This window comes from Salmo salar, chromosome 09, assembly GCF_965601325.2.
Source record: "Salmo salar chromosome 09, fSalSal1, whole genome shotgun sequence".
Taxonomy (NCBI): Eukaryota; Metazoa; Chordata; class Actinopteri; order Salmoniformes; family Salmonidae; genus Salmo; species Salmo salar.
In genome coordinates this window covers 152,256,064-152,279,398 of record NC_138299.1, presented here as the reverse complement: position 1 = coordinate 152,279,398, position 23,335 = coordinate 152,256,064, and the positions used below count along the sequence as shown (strand labels likewise).

The window sequence follows — 23,335 nt, the reverse complement described above, 5'->3', positions numbered from 1 at the left end:
ACTTTCATAATGGAAAAATTGATGTAATTAAATGTATCACTAGCCACTTTAAACAATGCCACTTTATATAATGTTTACATATCCTACATTACTCATCTCATATGTATATACTGTACTCTATACCATCCACTGCATCTTGTCTATGCTGTTCTATACCATCACTCATTCATATATATATTTGTATGTACATATTCTTATTCATTCCTTTACACTTGTGTGTATAAGGTAATTGTTGTGAAATTGTTAAGTTAGATATTACTGCATGGTCGGAACTAGAAGCACAAGCATTTCGCTACACTCGCATTAGCACCTGCTAACCATGTGTATGTGACCAATAACATCTGCTAAACATGTGACCATTAACATCTGCTAACCATGTGACCATTAACATCTGCTAACTATGTGACCATTAACATCTGCTAACCATGTGTATGTGACCAATAACATCTGCTAACCATGTGTATGTGACCAATAACATCTGCTAACCATGTGTATGTGACCAATAACATCTGCTAACCATGTGTATGTGACCAATAACATCTGCTAACCACGTGTATGTGACCAATAACATCTGTTAACCATGTGTATGTGACCATTAACATCTGCTAACCATGTGTATGTGACCAATAACATCTGCTAACCATGTGTATGTGACCAATAACATCTGCTAACCATGTGTATGTGACCATTAACATCTGCTAACCATGTGACCAATAACATCTGCTAACCATGTGTATGTGACCAATACCATCTGTTAACCATGTGTATGTGACCAATAACATCTGTTAACCATGTGACCAATAACATCTGCTAACCATGTGTATGTGACCAATAACATCTAACCATGTGTATGTGACCAATAACATCTGCTAACCATGTGACCAATAACATCTGCTAACCATGTGACCAATAACATCTGTTAACCATGTGACCAATAACATCTGTTAACCATGTGACCAATAACATCTGCTAACCATGTGTATGTGACCAATAACATCTGCTAACCATGTGTATGTGACCAATAACATCTGCTAACCATGTGTATGTGACCAATAACATCTGTTAACCATGTGTATGTGACCAATAACATCTGCTAACCATGTGTATGTGACCAATAACATCTGCTAACCATGTGTATGTGACCATTAACATCTGCTAACCATGTGACCAATAACATCTGCTAACCATGTGACCAATAACATCTGCTAACCATGTGACCAATAACATCTGCTAACCATGTGACCAATAACATCTGCTAACCATGTGACCAATAACATCTGCTAACCATGTGACCAATAACATCTGCTAACCATGTGACCAATAACATCTGCTAACCATGTGTATGTGACCAATAACATCTGCTAACCATGTGTATGTGACCAATAACATCTGTTAACCATGTGTATGTGACCATTAACATCTGCTAACCATGTGACCAATAACATCTGCTAACCATGTGACCAATAACATCTGCTAACCATGTGTATGTGACCAATAACACCTGCTAACCATGTGTATGTGACCAATAACATCTGCTAGCCGTGTGTATGTTTTATTTTTATTTTTATTTCACCTTTATTTAACCAGGTAGGCAAGTTGAGAACAAGTTCTCATTTACAATTGCGACCTGGCCAAGATAAAGCAAAGCAGTTCGACAACATACAAAAACACAGAGTTACACATGGAGTAAAACAACATAAAATCAATGATGCAGTAGAAGAAAAATTTTTTTTAAAATAAGACTATATACAATGTGAGCAAATGATGTGAGATAAGGGAGGTAAAGGCAAAAAAATGCCATGCTGGCAAAGTAAATAAAGTATAGCAAGAAAAACACTGGAATGGTAGATTTGTAGTTTGAAGAAAGTTCAGAGATAAAATATAAATAATATGGTGCAAAGGAGCAAAATAAATAAAATAAATAAATACAGTAGGGGAAGAGGTAGTAGTTTGGGCTAAATTATAGATGGGCTATGTACAGGTGCAGTGATCTGTGAGCTGCTCTGACAGCTGGTGCTTAAAGCTAGTGAGGGAGATAAGTGTTTCCAGTTTCAGAGATTTTTGTAGTTCGTTCCAGTCATTGGCAGCAGAGAACTGGAAGGAGAGACGACCAAAGGAGGAGTTGGCTTTAGGGGTGACCAGAGAGATATACCTGCTGGAGCGCGTGCTACAGGTGGGTGCTGCTATGGTGACCAGTGAGCGGAGATAAGGGGGGACTTTACCTAGCAGGGTCTTGTAGATGACCTGGAGCCAATGTGTTTGGCGACGATTATGAAGCGAAGGCCAGCCAACGAGAGCGTACAGGTCGCAGTGGTGGGTAGTATATGGGGCTTTGGTGACAAAACGGATGGCACTGTGATAGACTGCATCCAGCTTGTTGAGTAGGGTATTGGAAGCTATTTTGTAAATGACATCGCCGAAGTCGAGGATTGGTAGGATGGTCAGTTTTACGAGGGTATGTTTGGCAGCATGAGTGAAGGATGCTTTGTTGCGAAATAGGAAGCCAATTTGAGATTTCACTTTGGATTGGAGATGATTGATGTGAGTCTGGAAGGAGAGTTTACAGTCTAACCAGACACCTAGGTATTTGTAGTTGTCCACAAATTCTAAGTTAGAACCGTCCAGAGAAGTGATGCTGGACAGGCGGGCAGGTGCAGGCAGCGATCGGTTGAAGAGCATGCATTTAGTTTTACTTGTGTTTAGGAGCAGTTGGAGACCACGGAAGGAGAGTTGAATGGCATTGAAGCTCGTCTGGAGGGTTGTTAACACAGTGTCCAAAGAAGGGCCAGAAGTGTACAGAATGGTGTCGTCTGCGTAGAGGTGGATCAGAGATTCACCAGCAGCAAGAGCGACATCATTTATGTATACAGAGAAAAGAGTTGGCCCAAGAATTGAACCCTGTGGTACCCCCATAGAGACTGCCAGAGGTCCAGACAGTAGGCCCTCCGATTTGACACACTGAACTCTGTCAGAGAAGTAGTTGGTGAACCAGGCGACGCAATCGTTTGAGAAACCAAGGCTACTGAGTCTGCCGATGAGGATGTGGTGATTAACAGAGTCAAAAGCTTTGGCCAGGTCAATGAATACGGCAGCACAGTATTGTTTCTTATCGATGGCGGTTACGATGTCGTTTAGGACCTTGAGCGTGGCTGAGGTGCACCCATGACCAGCTCTGAAACCAGATTGCATAGCGGAGAGGGTGCGGTGGGATTCAAAATGGTCAGTAATCTGTTTGTTGACTTGGCTTTCGAAGACCTAAGAAAGGCAGGGTAGGATGGATATAGGTCTGTAGCAATTTGGGTCAAGAGTGTCACCTCCTTTGAAGAGGGGGATGACAGCAGCTGCTTTCCAATCTATGGGAATCTCAGACGACACAAAAGAGAGGTTGAACAGGCTAGTAATAGGGGTTGCAATAATTTCGGCAGATAATTTTAGAAAGAAAGGGTCCAGATTGTCAAGCCCAGCTGATTTGTAGGGGTCCAGATTTTGCAGCTCTTTCAGAACATCAGCTGAATGGATTTGGGAGAAGGAGAAATGGGGGAGGCTTGGGCGAGTAGCTGTGGGGGGTGCAGTGCTGTTGAATGCAGTAGGGGTAGTTAGGTGGAAAGCATGGCCAGCCGTAGAAAAATGCTTATTGAAATTCTCAATTATAGTGGGCTTATCGGTGGTGACAGAGTTTCCTATCCTCAGTGCAGTGGGCAGTTGGGAGGAGGTGTTCTTATTCTCCATGGACTTTACAATGTCCCAGAACTTTTTAGAGTTGGAGTTGCACGAAGCGAATTTCTGTTTGAAAAAGCTAGCCTTGGCGTTTCTAACTGCCTGTGTGTATTGGTTTCTAACTTCCCTAAAAAGTTGCATATCGCGGGGGCAGTTCGATGCTAATGCAGAACGCCACAGGATATTTTTGTGTTGGTTAACGGCAGTCAGGTCTGGAGAGAACCAAGGGCTATATCTGTTCCTGGTTCTAAATTTCTTGAAAGGGGCATGCTTATTTAAGATGGAGAGGAAGGCATTTTAAAAAAATAACCAGGCATCCTCTACTGACGGGATGAGGTCAATATCCTTCCAGGATACCAGGGCCAGGTCGAATAGAAAGGCTTGCTCGTTGAAATGTTTCAGGGAGCGTTTGACAGTGATGAGTGGAGGTCGTTTGACCGCTGACCCATTACGGGTGCAGGCAATGAGGCAGTGATCGCTGAGATCTTGGTTGAAAACAGCAGAGGTGTATTTAGAGGGCACGTTGGTTAGGATGATATCTATGAGGGTGTCCGTGTTTGCGGCTTTGGGGTTGTACCTAGTGGGTTCATTAATAATTTGTGTGAGATTGAGGGCATCAAGCTTGGATTGTAGGATGGCTGGGGTGTTAAGCATGTCCCAGTTTAGGTCACCTAGTAGCACGAGCTCTGAAGATAGATGGGGGGCAATCAGTTCACATATGGTGTCCAGAGCACAACTAGGGGCCGAGGGGGGTCTATAGCAGGCGGCAACGGTGAGAGACTTGTTTTTGGAGAGGTGGATTTTTAAAAGTAGAAGTTCAAATTGTTTGGGTACAGACCTGGATAGCAGGACAGAACTCTGCAGGCTATCTCTGCAGTAGATTGCAACACCGCCCCCTTTGGTCGTTCTATCTTGTCTGAAAACGTTGTAGTTAGGGATGAAGATTTCAGAGTTTTTGGTGGACTTCCTAAGCCAAGATTCAGACACAGCTAGGACATCCGGGTTGGCAGAGTGTGCTAAAGCAGTGAATAAAACAAACTTAGGGAGGAGGCTTCTAATGTTAACATGCATGAAACCAAGGTTATTACGGTTACAGAAGTCATCAAAAGAGAGCGCCTGGGGAGTAGGAGTGGAGCCAGGCACTGCAGGGCCTGGATTCACCTCTACATCGCCAGAGGAGCAGAGAAGAATAAGTATGAGGGTACGGCTAAAAGCTATAAGAATTGGTCGTCTGTGACGTCCAGAATAGAGAGAAAAAGGAGCAGGTTTCTGGGGGCGATAAAATAGCTTCAAGGTATAATGTACAGACAAAGGTATGGTGGGATGTGAGTACAGAGGAGGTAAACCTAGGCATTGAGTGATTATGAGAGAGATATTGTCTCTAGAAACATCATTGAAACCAGAAGATGTCATAGCATGTGTGGGTGGAGGAACTGAGAGGTTGGATAAGGTATAATGAGCAGGGCTAGAGGCTCTACAGTGAAATAAGCCAATAAACACTAACCAGAACAGCAATGGAGAAGGCATATTGACATTAAGGAGAGGCATGCTTAGCCGAGTGATCAAAGGGTCCAGTGAGATTCAGACAGCTAGCCGGGCCATAGGTAGCAAGCTGGTGGAAGATGGGAGGGAGGTCTGTTTTTAGCCACCTCGTGCGTTTCCGTCTGTGGGTTAGTGGGGTTCCGTGTGGAAGGGGGGACCAGTCCAAGTTGGCAAAATAGTTAGTTATAGTGGCCCAAGAAAAGTGTCCGATAGACCTATTCAGATCGCAGTGTATGTGACCAATAACATCTGCTAACCATGTGACCATTAACATCTGCTAACCATGTGTATGTGACCAATAACATCTGCTAACCATGTGTATGTGACCAATAACATCTGCTAACCATGTGTATGTGACCAATAACATCTGCTAACCATGTGACCATTAACATCTGCTAACCATGTGTATGTGACCAATAACATCTGCTAACCATGTGTATGTGACCAATAACATCTGTTAACCATGTGACCAATAACATCTGTTAACCATGTGACCAATAACATCTGCTAACCATGTGTATGTGACCAATAACATCTGTTAACCATGTGACCAATAACATCTGTTAACCATGTGACCAATAACATCTGCTAACCATGTGTATGTGACCAATAACATCTGATTTACTGTTAATGCTGCTGGTAAATAGTGACTCTATTAATTGCAATGTCAGGGTTCTCAGCACTGTAACAGAGACACACACAGACATAGAGACACACACACAGACAAAGACATAGAGACAAACAGAGACACACACACACACACACACACACACACACACAGACAGACAGACAGACAGTAAAGAGGGTTTGCACTCTCTTCCCAGCCTCAGGACAGTCAGGTAGTCAGACACACACGCACACACACACACACACACACACACACACACACACACACACACACACACACACACACACACATTCTGCTGCTAATGGTGACTTGAAGGGAACCAGAGAGATGATTTGAGTTTATTTCATACATTTTTCTACATTTCCCTTCTTCTCTCTCTATTTCCTCATTTTCTCTTTGTCCCTCATGTTCTCTCCTCTCTTTAACCCCGTCACAGGGGATGGAGCAGAACGGAGGTGACTGCTTCTACCATTCTCTGTCTCTCTCTGTCTCTGTCTGTCTCTCTCTCTCTCTCTCTCTCTCTCTCTCTCTGTGTGTGTGTGTCTCTCTGTGTCTCTCTGTCTCTCTCTCTCTCTCTCTCTCTCTCTCTCTCTCTCTCTCTCTCTCTCTGTCTCTCTCTCTCTCTGTGTGTGTGTCTCTCTCTCTCTGTCTCCCTCTCTGTCGGGGGCTGTTCTGATGATTCACAACATCGTATCCATCCACTGACTTGTCCCTCTCTCCCCTCTCTCCCCCCTCTCTCTCTCTCTCTCTCTCCCCTCTCTCTCCCCTCTCTCTCTCTCCCCTCTCTCTCTCTCTCTCCCCCCTCTCTCTCTCTCTCTCTCTCCCCTCTCTCTCCTCTCTCTCTCTCTCTCTCTCTCTCTCTCCCCTCTCTCTCTCTCTCTCCCCCCCTCTCTCTCCTCTCTCTCTCTATCCCCTCTCTCCCCCTCTCTCTCTCCCCCCTTTCTCTCTCTTTCTCCCCCCTATATCTTTCTCCTCTCTCTCTTTCTCCCCCTCTCTCTCTTTCTCCCCCCTCTCTCTCTCCCCCCTCTCTCTCCCCTCCTCTCCCCCCCCCCTCTCTCTCTCCCCCCCCCCTCTCTCTCTCTCCCCCCCTGCCTCGGTGGGTGCGTGCAGTTCCAGGAAGCTCAAGCTAAGAGAGAGGCAGAGGAGAGAAGACGTTTCCCTCTGGAGAAACGACTGATGGAGCACATCATCGGCCAGGAGGGGGCCATCAACACTGTGGCTTCAGGTACACACACACACACACACACACACACACACACACACACACACACACACACACACACACCACACACACACACAGTATACACATACACACAGTATATATACACACACACTCACACACACACACAGTATTCACACACACACAGTCTCTCTCCCCCTTTCTCTATCTCTCTCCCCCGCTCCCTTTGTCTCGTTCTCTCTCCCCCTCTCGCTCTCTCTCTCGGTCTGTCTGTCTATCTCTGTCTCGCTCTCCCCCCTCTCTCTCTCTCTCTCTCCCTTTCTCTTTCCCCTCTCTCTCTATATGTGTCTCTCTCCCCCCCTCTCTCTCTCTGTCTCTCCCTCTCCCTTTCTCTCTCCCCCTCTATCTGTGTCTCTCTCTCTCTCTCTCTGTCTATCTATCTCTCTCTCTCCCCCCTCTCTCTTTCTCTCCCTCTTTCTCAGTCAGGCAGGCAGAGGCTGTAATTGGTTAATTGTGATGAATGAGCTGTCCATCAGGCAGACACAGGTGGTGTGTGTGTGTGTGTGTGTGTGTGTGTGTGTGTGTGTGTGTGTGTGTGTGTGTGTGTGTGTGTGTGTGTGTGTGTGTGTGTGTGTTGAACAGCTGGAGAGGCCAGGCCTCGAGCCGCCAACTAACATGATTACAGAGAGACATAATCCAGACCTCTCTCAATCTCTCCCTCCCCCTTCCGTCTCTCCATCTTTCTCTCCATCTCCAATTCCCGCCCTCCCCCTCTCTCCGCCTTTCTGTTCATTTTCTCCCTTCCTTCCATCTTTCAATGACTCCTTCCTGCCCTTCATCTCTACCTCTCCTCCTGTTCTTTCCTGTGTCAATGTCCTCCTGGAGGAAGTGATGCTATCTGGTGAGGGTGGGAGCAAGCAAGGGAGAGTTGGCAAAAGAGATGGAGAAAGAAAGGACAGTTGTAAGACAGATGGGGAGAGAGAGAAGAGAGGAGATGACTTGGAGTACAACAAGGTAGAGGCCAGTAAATAGCTGATATTAAATTGTGGATCCATGGAGGCTGTGTATCGATCGCTGAGACACACAGAGATTGTGTTTAGTGAGGCTTCTGTGTCTGCGGTTGCCAGGTACCTTGTACCACTCCAGAGCTGCACAGTAGTTGTCTCATGGCAACAACAACCCTACTGCAACACAACAGTGGAAAGACATGTCCTGGTCCACTATGTGAATGTGTTCTGTTTATAATGTCTGGTGATGTCCTGGTCCACTATGTGAATGTGTTCTGTTTAGAATGTCTGGTGATGTGGAGGTCCACTATGTGAATGTGTTCTGTTTAGAATGTCTGGTGATGTGGAGGTCCACTATGTGAATGTGTTCTGTTTAGAATGTCTGGTGATGTCCTGGTCCACTATGTGAATGTGTTCTGTTTAGAATGTCTGGTGATGTCCTGGTCCACTATGTGAATGTGTTCTGTTTAGAATGTCTGGTGATGTCCTGGTCCACTATGTGAATGTGTTCTGTTTAGAATGTCTGGTGATGTCCTGGTCCACTATGTGAATGTGTTCTGTTTAGAATGTCTGGTGATGTGGAGGTCCACTATGTGAATGTGTTCTGTTTAGAATGTCTGGTGATGTCCTGGTCCACTATGTGAATGTGTTCTGTTTAGAATGTCTGGTGATGTCCTGGTCCACTATGTGAATGTGTTCTGTTTAGAATGTCTGGTGATGTCCTGGTCCACTATGTGAATGTGTTCTGTTTAGAATGTCTGGTGATGTCCTGGTCCACTATGTGAATGTGTTCTGTTTAGAATGTCTGGTGATGTCCTGGTCCACTATGTGAATGTGTTCTGTTTAGAATGTCTGGTGATGTGGAGGTCCACTATGTGAATGTGTTCTGTTTAGAATGTCTGGTGATGTCCTGGTCCACTATGTGGATGTGTTCTGTTTAGAATGTCTGGTGATGTGGAGGTCCACTATGTGAATGTGTTCTGTTTAGAATGTCTGGTGATGTGGAGGTCCACTATGTGAATGTGTTCTGTTTAGAATGTCTGGTGATGTGGAGGTCCACTATGTGAATGTGTTCTGTTTAGAATGTCTGGTGATGTGGAGGTCCACTATGTGAATGTGTTCTGTTTAGAATGTCTGGTGATGTCCTGGTCCACTATGTGAATGTGTTCTGTTTAGAATGTCTGGTGATGTCCTGGTCCACTATGTGAATGTGTTCTGTTTAGAATGTCTGGTGATGTCCTGGTCCACTATGTGAATGTGTTCTGTTTAGAATGTCTGGTGATGTCCTGGTCCACTATGTGAATGTGTTCTGTTTAGAATGTCTGGTGATGTCCTGGTCCACTATGTGAATGTGTTCTGTTTAGAATGTCTGGTGATGTCCTGGTCCACTATGTGAATGTGTTCTGTTTAGAATGTCTGGTGATGTGGAGGTCCACTATGTGGATGTGTTCTGTTTAGAATGTCTGGTGATGTCCTGGTCCACTATGTGAATGTGTTCTGTTTAGAATGTCTGGTGATGTGGAGGTCCACTATGTGGATGTGTTCTGTTTAGAATGTCTGGTGATGTGGAGGTCCACTATGTGAATGTGTTCTGTTTAGTATGTCTGGTGATGTGGAGGTCCACTATGTGAATGTGTTCTGTTTAGAATGTCTGGTGATGTCCTGGTCCACTATGTGAATGTGTTCTGTTTAGAATGTCTGGTGATGTGGAGGTCCACTATGTGAATGTGTTCTGTTTAGTATGTCTGGTGATGTCCTGGTCCACTATGTGAATGTGTTCTGTTTAGTATGTCTGGTGATGTGGAGGTCCACTATGTGAATGTGTTCTGTTTAGAATGTCTGGTGATGTCCTGGTCCACTATGTGAATGTGTTCTGTTTAGAATGTCTGGTGATGTCCTGGTCCACTATGTGAATGTGTTCTGTTTAGAATGTCTGGTGATGTCCTGGTCCACTATGTGAATGTGTTCTGTTTAGAATGTCTGGTGATGTGGAGGTCCACTATGTGGATGTGTTCTGTTTAGAATGTCTGGTGATGTCCTGGTCCACTATGTGGATGTGTTCTGTTTAGAATGTCTGGTGATGTCCTGGTCCACTATGTGAATGTGTTCTGTTTAGAATGTCTGGTGATGTCCTGGTCCACTATGTGAATGTGTTCTGTTTAGAATGTCTGGTGATGTGGAGGTCCACTATGTGAATGTGTTCTGTTTAGAATGTCTGGTGATGTGGAGGTCCACTATGTGAATGTGTTCTGTTTAGAATGTCTGGTGATGTGGAGGTCCACTATGTGAATGTGTTCTGTTTAGAATGTCTGGTGATGTGGAGGTCCACTATGTGAATGTGTTCTGTTTAGAATGTCTGGTGATGTGGAGGTCCACTATGTGAATGTGTTCTGTTTATAATGTCTGGTGATGTCCTGGTCCACTATGTGAATGTGTTCTGTTTAGAATGTCTGGTGATGTCCTGGTCCACTATGTGAATGTGTTCTGTTTAGAATGTCTGGTGATGTGGAGGTCCACTATGTGAATGTGTTCTGTTTAGAATGTCTGGTGATGTCCTGGTCCACTATGTGAATGTGTTCTGTTTAGAATGTCTGGTGATGTGGAGGTCCACTATGTGAATGTGTTCTGTTTATAATGTCTGGTGATGTCCTGGTCCACTATGTGAATGTGTTCTGTTTAGAATGTCTGGTGATGTGGAGGTCCACTATGTGAATGTGTTCTGTTTAGAATATCTGGTGATGTCCTGGTCCACTATGTGAATGTGTTCTGTTTAGAATGTCTGGTGATGTCCTGGTCCACTATGTGAATGTGTTCTGTTTAGAATGTCTGGTGATGTGGAGGTCCACTATGTGGATGTGTTCTGTTTAGAATGTCTGGTGATGTCCTGGTCCACTATGTGAATGTGTTCTGTTTAGAATGTCTGGTGATGTGGAGGTCCACTATGTGGATGTGTTCTGTTTAGAATGTCTGGTGATGTGGAGGTCCACTATGTGAATGTGTTCTGTTTAGTATGTCTGGTGATGTGGAGGTCCACTATGTGAATGTGTTCTGTTTAGAATGTCTGGTGATGTCCTGGTCCACTATGTGAATGTGTTCTGTTTAGAATGTCTGGTGATGTGGAGGTCCACTATGTGAATGTGTTCTGTTTAGAATGTCTGGTGATGTGGAGGTCCACTATGTGAATGTGTTCTGTTTAGTATGTCTGGTGATGTGGAGGTCCACTATGTGAATGTGTTCTGTTTAGTATGTCTGGTGATGTCCTGGTCCACTATGTGAATGTGTTCTGTTTAGTATGTCTGGTGATGTGGAGGTCCACTATGTGAATGTGTTCTGTTTAGAATGTCTGGTGATGTCCTGGTCCACTATGTGAATGTGTTCTGTTTAGAATGTCTGGTGATGTCCTGGTCCACTATGTGAATGTGTTCTGTTTAGAATGTCTGGTGATGTCCTGGTCCACTATGTGAATGTGTTCTGTTTAGAATGTCTGGTGATGTGGAGGTCCACTATGTGGATGTGTTCTGTTTAGAATGTCTGGTGATGTCCTGGTCCACTATGTGGATGTGTTCTGTTTAGAATGTCTGGTGATGTCCTGGTCCACTATGTGAATGTGTTCTGTTTAGAATGTCTGGTGATGTCCTGGTCCACTATGTGAATGTGTTCTGTTTAGAATGTCTGGTGATGTGGAGGTCCACTATGTGAATGTGTTCTGTTTAGAATGTCTGGTGATGTGGAGGTCCACTATGTGAATGTGTTCTGTTTAGAATGTCTGGTGATGTGGAGGTCCACTATGTGAATGTGTTCTGTTTAGAATGTCTGGTGATGTGGAGGTCCACTATGTGAATGTGTTCTGTTTATAATGTCTGGTGATGTCCTGGTCCACTATGTGAATGTGTTCTGTTTAGAATGTCTGGTGATGTCCTGGTCCACTATGTGAATGTGTTCTGTTTAGAATGTCTGGTGATGTGGAGGTCCACTATGTGAATGTGTTCTGTTTAGAATGTCTGGTGATGTCCTGGTCCACTATGTGAATGTGTTCTGTTTAGAATGTCTGGTGATGTGGAGGTCCACTATGTGAATGTGTTCTGTTTATAATGTCTGGTGATGTCCTGGTCCACTATGTGAATGTGTTCTGTTTATAATGTCTGGTGATGTCCTGGTCCACTATGTGAATGTGTTCTGTTTAGAATGTCTGGTGATGTGGAGGTCCACTATGTGAATGTGTTCTGTTTAGAATATCTGGTGATGTCCTGGTCCACTATGTGAATGTGTTCTGTTTAGAATGTCTGGTGATGTCCTGGTCCACTATGTGAATGTGTTCTGTTTAGAATATCTGGTGATGTGGAGGTCCACTATGTGGATGTGTTCTGTTTAGAATATCTGGTGATGTGGAGGTCCACTATGTGGATGTGTTCTGTTTAGAATATCTGGTGATGTGGAGGTCCACTATGTGGATGTGTTCTGTTTAGAATGTCTGGTGATGTCCTGGTCCACTATGTGAATGTGTTCTGTTTAGAATGTCTGGTGATGTCCTGGTCCACTATGTGGATGTGTTCTGTTTAGAATATCTGGTGATGTGGAGGTCCACTATGTGAATGTGTTCTGTTTAGAATGTCTGGTGATGTCCTGGTCCACTATGTGAATGTGTTCTGTTTAGAATGTCTGGTGATGTCCTGGTCCACTATGTGAATGTGTTCTGTTTAGAATGTCTGGTGATGTGGAGGTCCACTATGTGAATGTGTTCTGTTTAGAATGTCTGGTGATGTGGAGGTCCACTATGTGAATGTGTTCTGTTTAGAATGTCTGGTGATGTCCTGGTCCACTATGTGAATGTGTTCTGTTTAGAATGTCTGGTGATGTCCTGGTCCACTATGTGAATGTGTTCTGTTTAGAATGTCTGGTGATGTCCTGGTCCACTATGTGAATGTGTTCTGTTTAGAATGTCTGGTGATGTCCTGGTCCACTATGTGAATGTGTTCTGTTTAGAATGTCTGGTGATGTCCTGGTCCACTATGTGAATGTGTTCTGTTTAGAATGTCTGGTGATGTGGAGGTCCACTATGTGAATGTGTTCTGTTTAGAATGTCTGGTGATGTCCTGGTCCACTATGTGAATGTGTTCTGTTTAGAATGTCTGGTGATGTGGAGGTCCACTATGTGAATGTGTTCTGTTTAGAATGTCTGGTGATGTCCTGGTCCACTATGTGAATGTGTTCTGTTTAGAATGTCTGGTGATGTCCTGGTCCACTATGTGAATGTGTTCTGTTTAGAATGTCTGGTGATGTGGAGGTCCACTATGTGAATGTGTTCTGTTTAGAATGTCTGGTGATGTCCTGGTCCACTATGTGAATGTGTTCTGTTTAGAATGTCTGGTGATGTCCTGGTCCACTATGTGAATGTGTTCTGTTTAGAATGTCTGGTGATGTGGAGGTCCACTATGTGAATGTGTTCTGTTTAGAATGTCTGGTGATGTCCTGGTCCACTATGTGAATGTGTTCTGTTTAGAATGTCTGGTGATGTGGAGGTCCACTATGTGAATGTGTTCTGTTTAGAATGTCTGGTGATGTCCTGGTCCACTATGTGAATGTGTTCTGTTTAGAATGTCTGGTGATGTCCTGGTCCACTATGTGAATGTGTTCTGTTTAGAATGTCTGGTGATGTGGAGGTCCACTATGTGAATGTGTTCTGTTTAGAATGTCTGGTGATGTCCTGGTCCACTATGTGAATGTGTTCTGTTTAGAATGTCTGGTGATGTGGAGGTCCACTATGTGAATGTGTTCTGTTTAGAATGTCTGGTGATGTCCTGGTCCACTATGTGAATGTGTTCTGTTTAGAATGTCTGGTGATGTGGAGGTCCACTATGTGAATGTGTTCTGTTTAGAATGTCTGGTGATGTGGAGGTCCACTATGTGAATGTGTTCTGTTTAGAATGTCTGGTGATGTGGAGGTCCACTATGTGAATGTGTTCTGTTTAGAATGTCTGGTGATGTCCTGGTCCACTATGTGAATGTGTTCTGTTTAGAATGTCTGGTGATGTCCTGGTCCACTATGTGAATGTGTTCTGTTTAGAATGTCTGGTGATGTCCTGGTCCACTATGTGGATGTGTTCTGTTTAGAATGTCTGGTGATGTCCTGGTCCACTATGTGAATGTGTTCTGTTTAGAATGTCTGGTGATGTGGAGGTCCACTATGTGAATGTGTTCTGTTTAGAATGTCTGGTGATGTGGAGGTCCACTATGTGAATGTGTTCTGTTTAGAATGTCTGGTGATGTCCTGGTCCACTATGTGAATGTGTTCTGTTTAGAATGTCTGGTGATGTCCTGGTCCACTATGTGAATGTGTTCTGTTTAGAATGTCTGGTGATGTCCTGGTCCACTATGTGAATGTGTTCTGTTTAGAATGTCTGGTGATGTCCTGGTCCACTATGTGAATGTGTTCTGTTTAGAATGTCTGGTGATGTGGAGGTCCACTATGTGAATGTGTTCTGTTTAGAATGTCTGGTGATGTCCTGGTCCACTATGTGAATGTGTTCTGTTTAGAATGTCTGGTGATGTCCTGGTCCACTATGTGAATGTGTTCTGTTTAGAATGTCTGGTGATGTCCTGGTCCACTATGTGAATGTGTTCTGTTTAGAATGTCTGGTGATGTGGAGGTCCACTATGTGAATGTGTTCTGTTTAGAATGTCTGGTGATGTCCTGGTCCACTATGTGAATGTGTTCTGTTTAGAATGTCTGGTGATGTGGAGGTCCACTATGTGAATGTGTTCTGTTTAGAATATCTGGTGATGTGGAGGTCCACTATGTGGATGTGTTCTGTTTAGAATATCTGGTGATGTCCTGGTCCACTATGTGAATGTGTTCTGTTTAGAATGTCTGGTGATGTGGAGGTCCACTATGTGAATGTGTTCTGTTTAGAATGTCTGGTGATGTCCTGGTCCACTATGTGAATGTGTTCTGTTTAGAATGTCTGGTGATGTCCTGGTCCACTATGTGAATGTGTTCTGTTTAGAATGTCTGGTGATGTCCTGGTCCACTATGTGAATGTGTTCTGTTTAGAATGTCTGGTGATGTCCTGGTCCACTATGTGAATGTGTTCTGTTTAGAATGTCTGGTGATGTCCTGGTCCACTATGTGAATGTGTTCTGTTTAGAATGTCTGGTGATGTGGAGGTCCACTATGTGAATGTGTTCTGTTTAGAATGTCTGGTGATGTCCTGGTCCACTATGTGGATGTGTTCTGTTTAGAATGTCTGGTGATGTGGAGGTCCACTATGTGAATGTGTTCTGTTTAGAATGTCTGGTGATGTGGAGGTCCACTATGTGAATGTGTTCTGTTTAGAATGTCTGGTGATGTGGAGGTCCACTATGTGAATGTGTTCTGTTTAGAATGTCTGGTGATGTGGAGGTCCACTATGTGAATGTGTTCTGTTTAGAATGTCTGGTGATGTCCTGGTCCACTATGTGAATGTGTTCTGTTTAGAATGTCTGGTGATGTCCTGGTCCACTATGTGAATGTGTTCTGTTTAGAATGTCTGGTGATGTCCTGGTCCACTATGTGAATGTGTTCTGTTTAGAATGTCTGGTGATGTCCTGGTCCACTATGTGAATGTGTTCTGTTTAGAATGTCTGGTGATGTCCTGGTCCACTATGTGAATGTGTTCTGTTTAGTATGTCTGGTGATGTGGAGGTCCACTATGTGAATGTGTTCTGTTTAGAATGTCTGGTGATGTCCTGGTCCACTATGTGAATGTGTTCTGTTTAGAATGTCTGGTGATGTGGAGGTCCACTATGTGAATGTGTTCTGTTTAGTATGTCTGGTGATGTCCTGGTCCACTATGTGAATGTGTTCTGTTTAGTATGTCTGGTGATGTGGAGGTCCACTATGTGAATGTGTTCTGTTTAGAATGTCTGGTGATGTCCTGGTCCACTATGTGAATGTGTTCTGTTTAGAATGTCTGGTGATGTCCTGGTCCACTATGTGAATGTGTTCTGTTTAGAATGTCTGGTGATGTCCTGGTCCACTATGTGAATGTGTTCTGTTTAGAATGTCTGGTGATGTGGAGGTCCACTATGTGGATGTGTTCTGTTTAGAATGTCTGGTGATGTCCTGGTCCACTATGTGGATGTGTTCTGTTTAGAATGTCTGGTGATGTCCTGGTCCACTATGTGAATGTGTTCTGTTTAGAATGTCTGGTGATGTCCTGGTCCACTATGTGAATGTGTTCTGTTTAGAATGTCTGGTGATGTGGAGGTCCACTATGTGAATGTGTTCTGTTTAGAATGTCTGGTGATGTGGAGGTCCACTATGTGAATGTGTTCTGTTTAGAATGTCTGGTGATGTGGAGGTCCACTATGTGAATGTGTTCTGTTTAGAATGTCTGGTGATGTGGAGGTCCACTATGTGAATGTGTTCTGTTTAGAATGTCTGGTGATGTGGAGGTCCACTATGTGAATGTGTTCTGTTTAGAATGTCTGGTGATGTCCTGGTCCACTATGTGAATGTGTTCTGTTTAGAATGTCTGGTGATGTCCTGGTCCACTATGTGAATGTGTTCTGTTTAGAATGTCTGGTGATGTGGAGGTCCACTATGTGAATGTGTTCTGTTTAGAATGTCTGGTGATGTCCTGGTCCACTATGTGAATGTGTTCTGTTTAGAATGTCTGGTGATGTGGAGGTCCACTATGTGAATGTGTTCTGTTTAGAATGTCTGGTGATGTCCTGGTCCACTATGTGAATGTGTTCTGTTTAGAATGTCTGGTGATGTGGAGGTCCACTATGTGAATGTGTTCTGTTTAGAATGTCTGGTGATGTCCTGGTCCACTATGTGAATGTGTTCTGTTTAGAATGTCTGGTGATGTCCTGGTCCACTATGTGAATGTGTTCTGTTTAGAATGTCTGGTGATGTGGAGGTCCACTATGTGAATGTGTTCTGTTTAGAATGTCTGGTGATGTCCTGGTCCACTATGTGAATGTGTTCTGTTTAGAATGTCTGGTGATGTGGAGGTCCACTATGTGGATGTGTTCTGTTTAGAATGTCTGGTGATGTGGAGGTCCACTATGTGAATGTGTTCTGTTTAGTATGTCTGGTGATGTGGAGGTCCACTATGTGAATGTGTTCTGTTTAGAATGTCTGGTGATGTCCTGGTCCACTATGTGAATGTGTTCTGTTTAGAATGTCTGGTGATGTGGAGGTCCACTATGTGAATGTGTTCTGTTTAGTATGTCTGGTGATGTCCTGGTCCACTATGTGAATGTGTTCTGTTTAGTATGTCTGGTGATGTGGAGGTCCACTATGTGAATGTGTTCTGTTTAGAATGTCTGGTGATGTCCTGGTCCACTATGTGAATGTGTTCTGTTTAGAATGTCTGGTGATGTCCTGGTCCACTATGTGAATGTGTTCTGTTTAGAATGTCTGGTGATGTCCTGGTCCACTATGTGAATGTGTTCTGTTTAGAATGTCTGGTGATGTGGAGGTCCACTATGTGAATGTGTTCTGTTTAGAATGTCTGGTGATGTCCTGGTCCACTATGTGAATGTGTTCTGTTTAGAATGTCTGGTGATGTCCTGGTCCACTATGTGAATGTGTTCTGTTTAGAATGTCTGGTGATGTCCTGGTCCACTATGTGAATGTGTTCTGTTTAGAATGTCTGGTGATGTGGAGGTCCACTATGTGAATGTGTTCTGTTTAGAATGTCTGGTGATGTGGAGGTCCACTATGTGAATGTGTTCTGTTTAGAATGTCTGGTGATGTGGAGGTCCACTATGTGAATGTGTTCTGTTTAGAATGTCTGGTGATGTGGAGGTCCACTATGTGAATGTGTTCTGTTTAGAATGTCTGGTGATGTGGAGGTCCACTATGTGAATGTGTTCTGTTTATAATGTCTGGTGATGTCCTGGTCCACTATGTGAATGTGTTCTGTTTAGAATGTCTGGTGATGTCCTGGTCCACTATGTGAATGTGTTCTGTTTAGAATGTCTGGTGATGTGGAGGTCCACTATGTGAATGTGTTCTGTTTAGAATGTCTGGTGATGTCCTGGTCCACTATGTGAATGTGTTCTGTTTAGAATGTCTGGTGATGTGGAGGTCCACTATGTGAATGTGTTCTGTTTATAATGTCTGGTGATGTCCTGGTCCACTATGTGAATGTGTTCTGTTTATAATGTCTGGTGATGTCCTGGTCCACTATGTGAATGTGTTCTGTTTAGAATGTCTGGTGATGTGGAGGTCCACTATGTGAATGTGTTCTGTTTAGAATATCTGGTGATGTCCTGGTCCACTATGTGAATGTGTTCTGTTTAGAATGTCTGGTGATGTCCTGGTCCACTATGTGAATGTGTTCTGTTTAGAATGTCTGGTGATGTGGAGGTCCACTATGTGGATGTGTTCTGTTTAGAATGTCTGGTGATGTGGTGGTCCACTATGTGGATGTGTTCTGTTTAGAATGTCTGGTGATGTGGAGGTCCACTATGTGGATGTGTTCTGTTTAGAATGTCTGGTGATGTCCTGGTCCACTATGTGAATGTGTTCTGTTTAGAATGTCTGGTGATGTCCTGGTCCACTATGTGGATGTGTTCTGTTTAGAATGTCTGGTGATGTGGAGGTCCACTATGTGAATGTGTTCTGTTTAGAATGTCTGGTGATGTCCTGGTCCACTATGTGAATGTGTTCTGTTTAGAATGTCTGGTGATGTCCTGGTCCACTATGTGAATGTGTTCTGTTTAGAATGTCTGGTGATGTGGAGGTCCACTATGTGAATGTGTTCTGTTTAGAATGTCTGGTGATGTGGAGGTCCACTATGTGAATGTGTTCTGTTTAGAATGTCTGGTGATGTCCTGGTCCACTATGTGAATGTGTTCTGTTTAGAATGTCTGGTGATGTCCTGGGTCCACTATGTGAATGTGTTCTGTTTAGAATGTCTGGTGATGTCCTGGTCCACTATGTGAATGTGTTCTGTTTAGAATGTCTGGTGATGTCCTGGTCCACTATGTGAATGTGTTCTGTTTAGAATGTCTGGTGATGTCCTGGTCCACTATGTGAATGTGTTCTGTTTAGAATGTCTGGTGATGTGGAGGTCCACTATGTGAATGTGTTCTGTTTAGAATGTCTGGTGATGTCCTGGTCCACTATGTGAATGTGTTCTGTTTAGAATGTCTGGTGATGTGGCTGGTCCACTATGTGAATGTGTTCTGTTTAGAATGTCTGGTGATGTCCTGGTCCACTATGTGAATGTGTTCTGTTTAGAATGTCTGGTGATGTCCTGGTCCACTATGTGAATGTGTTCTGTTTAGAATGTCTGGTGATGTGGAGGTCCACTATGTGAATGTGTTCTGTTTAGAATGTCTGGTGATGTCCTGGTCCACTATGTGAATGTGTTCTGTTTAGAATGTCTGGTGATGTCCTGGTCCACTATGTGAATGTGTTCTGTTTAGAATGTCTGGTGATGTGGAGGTCCACTATGTGAATGTGTTCTGTTTAGAATGTCTGGTGATGTCCTGGTCCACTATGTGAATGTGTTCTGTTTAGAATGTCTGGTGATGTCGGAGGTCCACTATGTGAATGTGTTCTGTTTAGAATGTCTGGTGATGTCCTGGTCCACTATGTGAATGTGTTCTGTTTAGAATGTCTGGTGATGTCCTGGTCCACTATGTGAATGTGTTCTGTTTAGAATGTCTGGTGATGTGGAGGTCCACTATGTGAATGTGTTCTGTTTAGAATGTCTGGTGATGTCCTGGTCCACTATGTGAATGTGTTCTGTTTAGAATGTCTGGTGATGTGGCAGGTCCACTATGTGAATGTGTTCTGTTTAGAATGTCTGGTGATGTCCTGGTCCACTATGTGAATGTGTTCTGTTTAGAATGTCTGGTGATGTGGAGGTCCACTATGTGAATGTGTTCTGTTTAGAATGTCTGGTGATGTGGAGGTCCACTATGTGAATGTGTTCTGTTTAGAATGTCTGGTGATGTGGAGGTCCACTATGTGAATGTGTTCTGTTTAGAATGTCTGGTGATGTCCTGGTCCACTATGTGAATGTGTTCTGTTTAGAATGTCTGGTGATGTGCTGGTCCACTATGTGAATGTGTTCTGTTTAGAATGTCTGGTGATGTCCTGGTCCACTATGTGGATGTGTTCTGTTTAGAATGTCTGGTGATGTCCTGGTCCACTATGTGAATGTGTTCTGTTTAGAATGTCTGGTGATGTGGTGGTCCACTATGTGAATGTGTTCTGTTTAGAATGTCTGGTGATGTGGTGGTCCACTATGTGAATGTGTTCTGTTTAGAATGTCTGGTGATGTCCTGGTCCACTATGTGAATGTGTTCTGTTTAGAATGTCTGGTGATGTCCTGGTCCACTATGTGAATGTGTTCTGTTTAGAATGTCTGGTGATGTCCTGGTCCACTATGTGAATGTGTTCTGTTTAGAATGTCTGGTGATGTCCTGGTCCACTATGTGAATGTGTTCTGTTTAGAATGTCTGGTGATGTGGAGGTCCACTATGTGAATGTGTTCTGTTTAGAATGTCTGGTGATGTCCTGGTCCACTATGTGAATGTGTTCTGTTTAGAATGTCTGGTGATGTCCTGGTCCACTATGTGAATGTGTTCTGTTTAGAATGTCTGGTGATGTCCTGGTCCACTATGTGAATGTGTTCTGTTTAGAATGTCTGGTGATGTGGAGGTCCACTATGTGAATGTGTTCTGTTTAGAATGTCTGGTGATGTCCTGGTCCACTATGTGAATGTGTTCTGTTTAGAATGTCTGGTGATGTCGGAGGTCCACTATGTGAATGTGTTCTGTTTAGAATGTCTGGTGATGTGGAGGTCCACTATGTGGATGTGTTCTGTTTAGAATGTCTGGTGATGTCCTGGTCCACTATGTGAATGTGTTCTGTTTAGAATGTCTGGTGATGTCCTGGTCCACTATGTGAATGTGTTCTGTTTAGAATGTCTGGTGATGTCCTGGTCCACTATGTGAATGTGTTCTGTTTAGAATGTCTGGTGATGTGGAGGTCCACTATGTGAATGTGTTCTGTTTAGAATGTCTGGTGATGTCCTGGTCCACTATGTGAATGTGTTCTGTTTAGAATGTCTGGTGATGTGGAGGTCCACTATGTGAATGTGTTTCTGTTTAGAATGTCTGGTGATGTGGAGGTCCACTATGTGAATGTGTTCTGTTTAGAATGTCTGGTGATGTCCTGGTCCACTATGTGAATGTGTTCTGTTTAGTATGTCTGGTGATGTGGAGGTCCACTATGTGAATGTGTTCTGTTTAGAATGTCTGGTGATGTGGAGGTCCACTATGTGAATGTGTTCTGTTTAGAATGTCTGGTGATGTCCTGGTCCACTATGTGAATGTGTTCTGTTTAGAATGTCTGGTGATGTCCTGGTCCACTATGTGAATGTGTTCTGTTTAGAATGTCTGGTGATGTGCTGGTCCACTATGTGAATGTGTTCTGTTTAGTATGTCTGGTGATGTGGAGGTCCACTATGTGAATGTGTTCTGTTTAGAGTGTCTGGTGATGTGGTGGTCCACTATGTGAATGTGTTCTGTTTAGAATGTCTGGTGATGTCCTGGTCCACTATGTGAATGTGTTCTGTTTAGAATGTCTGGTGATGTCCTGGTCCACTATGTGAATGTGTTCTGTTTAGAATATCTGGTGATGTGGAGGTCCACTATGTGGATGTGTTCTGTTTAGAATGTCTGGTGATGTCCTGGTCCACTGTGTGAATGTGTTCTGTTTAGAATGTCTGGTGATGTCCTGGTCCACTAGGAGCAGCAGCAGGGTCCACTGTGTGGATGTGTTTGTCTGGTCCACTAGGAGCAGCAGCAGGGTCCACTGTGTGGATGTGTTTGTCTGGTCCACTAGGAGCAGCAGCAGGGTCCACTGTGTGGATGTGTTTGTCTGGTCCACTAGGAGCAGCAGCAGGGTCCACTGTGTGGATGTGTTTGTCTGGTCCACTAGGAGCAGCAGCAGGGTCCACTGTGTGGATGTGTTTGTCTGGTCCACTAGGAGCAGCAGCAGGGTCCACTGTGTGGATGTGTTTGTCTGGTCCACTAGGAGCAGCAGCAGGGTCCACTGTGTGGATGTGTTTGTCGAAGAGGGAGGTCAGCTGACTAAACAGTTGAAGGCGTATCCCAATGCTGTGGTTCTGTTTGACGAGGTGGACACAGGCCCACCCAGACGTAACTGACCATCATGCTACAGCTGTTCGATGAGGTACACACACATGTTTTTTTAACCGTACAAAATCACAGGTTGTACTGTGTCACTTTTGTAGATCCTTGAGTCTCTCTCTCAATTCAATTCAATTTGCTTTATTGGCATGACGTAACAATGTACATATTGCCAAAGCTTATTTTGGATTTTCTCTCTCTCGCGGCCAGCGCCTCAGGGCCGTCTTACCAGATGGGAAGGGGAAGACCATTGAGTGTAAGGACGCCATCTTCATCATGACCTCAAACGTGGCCAGTGACGACATCGCCCAGCATGCATTGCAGCTCCGCCAGGAGGCCCAGGAGCTCAGCCGCAGGAAACTGGCCGACAACCTGGGTGAGACACACACAACACACACACACACACACACACACACACACACACACACACACACACACTATAGACAAACAGGTAGTTAACTGCTCCTTTTCTCCAGACGATGTTCAAAAGAGGGATGATGTCACCATCTCCAGGCAGTTTAAGGACGCTGTAATTCGCCCTATTCTGAAGGTAACGCCCCCCGCCCTCATCCTATTCCTAATCACAGCATCTCGCTGACACAGATTGGTTGAGCCACTATTCTGAAATGCTCTTATTGGTGAATTCATTGTTTCCTCCCCAGGCCCATTTCCGGAGGGATGAGTTTCTGGGGCGGATCAATGAGATTGTCTACTTCCTGCCGTTCTGCCCCTCTGAACTGCAGCAGCTTGTCAGCAAAGAGCTCAACTTCTGGGCCAAGAAGGTACCCGGTGGTGTGTGTGGGGTTATGTGTGCCTGTGTGCCTGTGCCAGTTTGCTATTGCGTAGTATTATGGACCGTGTGTTGTGTGTGATTTGTACTCACCATTTGGGTGTTTTTCATTGGTGTGTGTTGACTAGAGAGACTCATTCAGATCAATAAAACCTGCTCTGATCCGATTGTAGTGTTTAACATCAAATGAACTTTCATAAATATTTAAATATCAATATCACTCTGTTTCTGTCAGCCAACTGTGCCTCAGGGAAATGATAGGTGTGTGTGTGTGTGTGTGTGTGTGTGTGTGTGTGTGTGTGTGTGTG

The 23,335-nt window shown here is 44.1% G+C and overlaps 1 protein-coding gene across 1 annotated transcript in view; it reads left to right on the top strand.

Annotated features, from left to right (window-relative positions):
* clpb (ClpB family mitochondrial disaggregase) overlaps positions 1–23,335 on the top strand; it is a 75,712-nt gene that overhangs the window by 43,683 nt on the left and 8,694 nt on the right. The window contains 9 exon segments of the mRNA XM_082955544.1: positions 6,998–7,112; positions 7,953–7,968; positions 21,834–22,230; positions 22,232–22,249; positions 22,251–22,280; positions 22,456–22,467; positions 22,469–22,613; positions 22,714–22,787; positions 22,900–23,019. Of these exon segments, the coding sequence (XP_082811670.1) occupies positions 6,998–7,112; positions 7,953–7,968; positions 21,834–22,230; positions 22,232–22,249; positions 22,251–22,280; positions 22,456–22,467; positions 22,469–22,613; positions 22,714–22,787; positions 22,900–23,019 (927 nt within the window).